At 38.9% G+C, this 7,804-nt stretch overlaps 1 protein-coding gene across 1 annotated transcript in view; it reads right to left on the reverse strand.

Annotated features, from left to right (window-relative positions):
• Positions 1-345: 345 nt before the first annotated feature.
• SMIM14 (small integral membrane protein 14) overlaps positions 346-7,804 on the reverse strand; it is a 24,138-nt gene continuing 16,679 nt past the window's right edge. Inside the window, exons 3-4 of the mRNA XM_009695582.1 lie at positions 1,545-1,693; positions 346-958 (exon numbers count right to left, since the gene is read on the reverse strand). Of these exons, the coding sequence (XP_009693884.1) occupies positions 926-958; positions 1,545-1,693 (182 nt within the window). The 3' untranslated portion in view covers positions 346-925. The remainder of the gene's footprint in view (positions 959-1,544; positions 1,694-7,804) is intronic.

Raw genomic sequence — 7,804 nt, forward strand, 5'->3', positions numbered from 1 at the left:
GTATGATTTCATCCTCTCCAATATACACTACATCATGGCTAAAAAACTTGTAAAGATACCAATTATTAAAGGACGATACCAGGACAGAAAATTCTACCAAGTTCTTCTCACTAAATTCCTCTTTTCATAAAGTCTATAAGTAAACAAATCTGCTTTTGGAATACATTTTTTGGACAACATTTTTAATAAGATATATCATTTATTAATGAACAAGATTAAATTAATTTCTTTTTTGGTGGTATAATCTTTTGGGTAAGGTTGCCAATATATATGTCAAAGATTTGACAGTGGCAATTATCATGTTCGCTTATGTGTGCACACACACACATAGTATAATTCTAGTGGACAATCCATGCTTTTGCCAACAACCCTGAAAACTATGTTAGTGATCCAAAGACCAGACTAAAAGCTGCTCTGAACCCAGCGCAAATATAAAATTATTTCAATTTTTCACCACATAACTAAGCTAATAGTTGCAACCATAATATAACCCTCAAAAGCATACTGGAGAAAAAATACGGATTAATCTGAAGAAAGGTCAGTAGCCTTCCATTATTATAGATGCACAGGGATTTTCTTTTTCTTTCAATGCATATCAGAAATCACTGCAAAGAAATTAAGATCATTGTAACAGAAAGAGACTGAGTGGAATGTCCACAGTAAAAGTAACAACCAAAAAACCCCTGCAATGCCTTATCATTATTCAAATTACAATCTACTAGGAATTGTAGTAACATACAAAGCAAAAATTAACTTAAATTGAAGTCGCTAAATGCAGTTCATGAAGATACTGCTGAATGATAACTCTGCTCTATATAAGTGAGAAAACAAAACAGTATTGAATGGGGTTTAGGAGTAATCTGGTCACTTCGTTCATTTGGTCGTGCAAGGTTTTAGCTGCTGAACTTTTCCAATACTGAACGCTCTAGTCCACTGGTGGGGCTGGTGGTTCTTGTCCCTAGGGGGAATGAAGGAGGAAAAGAAAGAAAAAAAAACACGTACAGGATTAGAAACAGTGCTTCACATAAGAGGATTTAGCAATAAAAGAACTCAAAAGAGTTACATTGTGCTTTCTTTTAAGATCTTTCAGTATCTCTTTCAATATTCAGAGTAAATGAGCATTAAAGAACAATACTGTTTTCTGCATCAATAGGGATTTTTCCATGATCCCACATCTAGGACAAAGATCACCTTCCCAGTTTCATGCTATAATTTTTTTTACTGACTTCTCTTAAAGCTGTGATTTTGCCCTTATGTGTAAGAAGGCAGGAGGCAGTTCCAACCAGGGACAGCCAGTGTCCAAAGGACATTATGACCCACACTTGGTCACCCATGCTTGCTCCATCCCACAGCAGACCTCTTACTTGGCCTTCATGATTCTACTTTCATTTTGGTTTTACTCATTGTCATCGTTAATCGAGTTCCAAGAAAATACAGGGGAAAAAAATGTAAGGAAAAAATGACTGTAAGATAGTCTGTATTAAAACAAAACACATTTAAGCTATTGTAGAGTCTCTCTGCAGGGCACTTGAAGATGCACTTACATTATGTGGGCTGGTTGGCTTTCCAGCTGTGTTAGATCCTCTCAGGTTACTAGGTCTCAGTAAGAACAAGACAAGTGCAATCACCACCCAGGCCATCATTATCATGGCAAAGCTGATGCTATTGTCACTGGAGGAATTTGGTCCTGGCACTACAGACAAGGAAAACTCAAGTTATAACACAGAGTGACAGCAGAGTCCTTTCCCCAAAATAAAAACAAAAATGCAAGGTAAGTGTCAGAAAAAAAACTGAAATATTTTTCAATTCAGTTTTCTGATTAGTCCTTCCTTTTGGCTTTGAGACAAGTAATTCTTGGTTAGTGTTACACTGGTTTATTATTACATTTCTTATCCCTTTGAGAAGAGAATCTATTTCATAAGATTTCAGTGGAATTCTCAGAATTATCATGAATTTTTCTTAGTTCGCATTAACTCCTAATGAACTGGAGATGACAAACACACCCTTTGTGTTTAAGAAATCAAACTTGATTTTTAAGAAATCAAACCTGATGCAAAATATATTTCTATGGGAAAAAAACCCATCTGTATGTTGGTGTTTGCCTCAAACAAATAAAACAATAAGGCTAAAGAGATGAAAGCTTAGACTCTGTTGTTAGGCCCCACACAGAGAACACGCTAATTCTAGCAAGAAGGGAGCAAACCAATGGTTATAATTTTGTTGGCTACTGTAAATTATTTATTAGAGTTTGTTCAAACAAGTGTCAGTGTCAATATGCCAGATCTCCATGACTGATCATCCAGGTCATGTGGTATTTCTGATAGCATCAAAGAAAACATATCTGTCAGGAGGGGAAAAATGATGAGGAAATATGTGAAAAAGTGAAGCCCAGGAATACAATATACAAACTTTACATCTAATTTCCATACAGAACAGCTGAGACATCAAAGCATGGAAATAAAACTAAGAAAAACCCCTCAGATTGGAGATGGCTGGGTAGTCTTTTTGGATCAAGAAACTCTTGCAAATACCTGCATATTTGAAAACAACATCTTCTCTGAAACATAATTTCAAATAATCAAACTGTAACTAATGTTGTCAGCTGAAGTGTAAACCAATGTATAGTTAATTACCTATGGTACTTACATGGCTCCATTCACAATAGTATCTAAAGACCTAACATCTTCATTAATGATCTAGAAGATCAATTAATACAAAGCTATAATAAATAACCTTCAGAAAGAGAAGTTCTACTTTATTAGTCAAGTTGGAAAACCTAACATCTGGGGAAATTCCACCGAGACACTTGTATCTCTCAGATCTTTCAGTTGTCTCAACTCATTTGGATCATCTCAATATGGAGTCAAGTCTGGATTCAGTACTGGTTGGAAGTTGTTCTTATTTAACATTTGCCAGATAACTTATACCCAGGGAGCTGCTGGAGTAATTTCCTGGAAGGTTAATGCTGATACCAAACAACTACCCTCATCACGGTCATACAGGGTAGTGTTTTTAACAGAGGTTCTTCTATGAAAATGGTTTGTTCATAACACAGCAGAGGTGCACTGTGGGGAAGCTTACAGCAGTGCCATTCACAACACTGCTTTTCTGTGAATAAGACTCCATGAGTTGGGGGTGTTGGACTGATGTCATTTACCGACATCCCATGCACTCAAAAATGTCAAAGAAGAAAAATCCGTGTATTACAGAAGTTCATGCTTCTCACAGCACAAACACCACCATTAACACGTGTGAGCAAATGAAACTGCCATATAGCTCTTGCCTTTCAAGTGGTCAAAATATAGACATTTCAAACCTGAGAAGTTGCTAATGTAGAGGAGTTTTATAATTAGAGATATATACAAGTGACAATTCTTCTGGAGATCTGAGTGAGTAAAGGGCACTGTATATGAGGGTATATATATATATTGCAAAGAAAATAAATGAGAAGGCTACAGCCTTTAATTCATTAAACTCTAACATATATTTGATTCAGAAAGCATATGGAATTCTGCAGGTAAGAGTTTAGACCTGCAATTGTGTTGAGGGAAAATATTATTGTTACCAACATCATATATCAATATTTTAAATCCTGCATGACCTGTATATATGCAATCCAGTAAACTAGCATATAATTTGGCATGAAAAGAACAACTGCTTTATTTTGGGGCTTCCAGACAACATTAATAGCCACCGTGAGACCACCTTCAGTAGCACATAAGACAGCCTTAGGTACTTGCTTTGGCGTGTATGTTCAGTAGAACACTGAAAATTCCTATCACCTGTTAAAGCTGGATTCCCCATGCAATGCAGAGAAACAGGGACTAGTCAGATTGCCTTCTGAGATTTTTGCTGAACCTTAGCAAACTTTGGGTCCGTGGTTAAACAAGAGTTGGGGTAAGTAAATGCTGCTAGGTCAGCTCATGCTACAGGTCAAGGAAGGGAGCAGAAGGAACCACAGAGGGAAACCGCAGGCATTCGTGCAAGATGCAGTTTCTTCCAGCCTGCGTTGTAATACGGTTTAGATGGAACCAAATGTGCTGAAACATGTTCTAAACTAAGTTAAGCAAGACAACAGCTGATCTAACACAGCTTGGCCCTGTACTACCTACTCAAAGCATGTCAGATACTAAAACAGCGACAACACTGTTTACACTATTCGAGAACCGTTAAACCCACATCTCTCACAAATGACCGTATGTTTTAATAAGGATGTGAGATATTTCAGAATCTGTTCCTTTCATCTCTTAACATAAGGAGATGAGGATAAGCAAAATATCACATAGCTGGGGTGACTCACACTTTTCAAAGCTTTGCATCACAAATCAAGAGAACAGACAAGAAGCCATTTCAGCTACTGGGAGCAATAATATGTAGAAGACAACAATCTTTTGCTACAAAGGGCTCCATCACTGAAATCAGAAAATAATCAGATAAGACCAGCTTATGGATAAAAAACAGTTGAGTGAAGCTGAAACCAAGCAGGATGGAATTTATGCTGATGGGCAGAAGAAAAAAATCTTATTTTTAAGAGTTCACGGTCGCAGTGCCTTTACCTGTAAGTGATATTTTTGCAGGTAATTTAGAAGTGTTTTCTTTATTCTTTGAAGAATAAAGGCTACCCTATAAGAGCACCTGTGGATGATATTTTCTAGTATTTCCAGATGGATAGAAGATTGTCCTGTTCTAGCCTCACAGATGAATGTCCCTGCCACCACCCATTTTGATGGGTGGATCTGGTTACTAACCTCCAGTGCCTGGGAGACACCAACTAGTACAGAATGAAGCAGTACATATTCCCATGTCACTGAGTGACATGAAACTTACAGTCTCTAACCTGCCTTTCCACACAACACTGAATCTAGCCCAAGGTCTTTATTTTCAGAGTATCTGGTCCCCTGGGCTCAGCATAACTATCTATCCACACACTTCTCAATGAAGCCTGTGACCAGTTCTGCTCCTGTGGTTACCTGGAATTTTTTTTACACCGTGGCTGAATTATCTCCACACAGGAGAAAGCTTTATGAGGAGCTGGTCTCAGACTGGGGGATGAACTCCCATGGGAGCTAATGACTATGGTGAATCCTATCTGTTCTCCACATATGAGATACAGTTTTTTGGCTTGCTTTTTCCTACAGAAACAGAGACTAGGTCCCATAAACTAGTCTCCTCTCAGAGAGAAATGGGAACGGAAAAAAAAAAATCTTCTGTGACAGACGTTTGCCACCTCATTTAATGTTCAAGTAGAAGGCAGTCAAAGCTACTAAAACAATGAGTTTGGTAAAAATAATTCCTAAAGATTGAAGGTCAACTACCTCCTGATTGTGCAACTGAAATCTCAAGAACAGAATATTAAAATTAATAAATGTCCTTGTTAAATACTCCTTACATGAACTTAATTCTCATCTTAAAGTGCTACTTTTCATTCAGAGTGAGGTTGTACTACAAAGAAAAAAGAGGAAAGATTGCATTTCTTTTACTGTAAAAGTATATTCCATGTGGTGCTTTTTGTCTGCCCTCTCATGGTAGAAATATCTCCTTTTGGATCTTCAGCTTTTTACTGTTTAACATCTGCATGTGGAAAGGCAAAAGCATGCTCTCTGATATGTGCCACCTTCTTTTCATGGTGTTTTTAGCCTTGCTTGTTCTGTGAAAGAAAGGCAGGAAACTGTATGAAGAGAGGTATCTTACAGATGAATCATCAGGGAAGAAAAAGAGTCTGTCGGACCTTCAGCAGGTAATCCCTGCAAGCTGACACTCTCAAAGGCAGGGATAGGGAAACCGAAGAAAGCCAAAAAGGATTTGAGCAGAGAAAGGGAGAATGGAATTACCAGAAAAGGGAGGGAAGAGTTGGCAGACATTTCATGCCATTAGGTTAGGCTGCTGTGACTCCCCTAGATGAGTACAACTCAAGATGAATCACAGATACGCATTCATTTTAAAATACATAAAAATTTGGAAGTAGAGTAGACAACATTTGAAACCATCATCTCTGACTACAAGCTAGTAGAACACTGAGAATAGTGTTGAAAATATGAATGTGATAAATCCAGGTCACAACATTTGGAAATTGCTAGAACACAAAGAAAAAAACTCAGGCAGTGGCCCCTCATTTCCTCTGACATGGAAGGCTGACTGTGAAGGGCCATGAGCCATCAGAGCAGCTCAGTACCAGCTGGGATCCTCCCTGGGCTGGACGAACCACTGATGTTGCAACTGCCATGCACTTCAGAGAAATCTTCCCTGCTCCACTCACATTAGACAGAATTCAGAAAAGAATTATCACTCTTATTCCTCATTTCAAGGGAAACTGTAAGGTCTTCTGATTTACTGAGCATAAACAATCTCAACAGAATATTAAATATGTTGCATATTCAAAATTTGTAGCCTTTTTTTCTCCAAAGCACCCACTGAAGTGGAGGGAACAGTCATCAGACTCTGATACATGCTTTACTGTCATAGCAGATATTCTGACAGAGAATCAGCAGAGGAACAGCCATCAAGCAGAGTGCCCAAATGCTCTCTGAAGTGGTGCTCACATCCTCCTGCATGTAGGAGTACAAATCTGAAAGCACTGGTCCTGACCCTGGCAGGAAACTCTCTGCAGGGTAGTCACTACAATGTAACGATGCCAACAACCATAAGTAAGAATTTAGAGCTAATAACACAAAAAAGTGAATGAGGGAGCCTTGGTGCTACTGCTTTGATCTGGCTCCAAAAATCTAAAAAAGATCTGAAATCAAGGGTTTGAAAAAACAAAGTGTGCTCAGGAAGAATCAAGGCAGGGTGTTTCTGAGAACTTCCAGCTGGTAGCAACAGCGTAACACATGACGCGGCTGTGACACTGGCTGAACCACAGCCCTGACATTTCCCAAAACAAAACCACACATATCTCATCAGTTATTCCACAACCTTGCAACTTAAGAATCTGTGTATGACAACATTCCCAGCGGTGCTTCCAGAAGGAACACCAAATCCTGGGAATGAGCAGGGTGGGACTGAAACAAGCTTCTTCATATCGAGGTCCTGAAATGAGCAATCAAAGTCAGCAAGTAACAGGAAATGGAGCTGTGGGACCTAAGGAAGTGGACATCCACCTCAAAAATAAGCTCCTCACGGTAGAGCTCATCAGAACAGAATCAAGCAATGGAGAGAAGACTGGCCCAGAATTGTTTTAATCTGTCTCTGAAAACATCCCTAGAAGCTTCTGCAGGCTCAATCTGTTTGTTTTTGCCTTTGACTCCTGGGAGTCTTACAGAGCTCATGTTGGCCCAAGCACAGAATCACAGAAGCATCACAAAATAATCTGACAAACAGACAGTCAGTGTCATTGCGTCAGCAGAAAAATACTTTTGCTGGATCTAAATTTAAGGCAATATAATAACGTAGGAGAGGATTTACACTATAATTTTTGCTTTGGTTTTTGAAACAAACCACTGGTTTGGAACAATTGCTGCCAAATTGCTTGCATCTGCAGAGACAGTTATTGCAAGGATCTCTTTCAGGATGGAAAGCTATTTGCCACAAACCATTCTCATCCCCACTGTACTATAGCTTGGTAGCGTGAAAGCTATCCCACAAGCTTTGTGCCCACACACAACAGAACTTACTCACTTATGCAGTCTTTTAGACTAAGAGCTTCATAAATATAGATGAGCTAAGACTCCCAAGGCTTGAGTGAGAATGACCTACCATTGCTTGATTTTGACTGCAGACTAAAGCTCAGATAGCTGCACAGCTTTGTGATAGTCTGTGCCTACTTCTAATACAGAAAAGATTCCGTCTCCTGTCACCTGCCTCTTTC

The sequence above is a fragment of the Cariama cristata genome, unplaced genomic scaffold (assembly GCF_000690535.1).
Source record: "Cariama cristata isolate BGI_N322 unplaced genomic scaffold, ASM69053v1 scaffold8822, whole genome shotgun sequence".
In the NCBI taxonomy this organism is placed as follows: domain Eukaryota; kingdom Metazoa; phylum Chordata; class Aves; order Cariamiformes; family Cariamidae; genus Cariama; species Cariama cristata.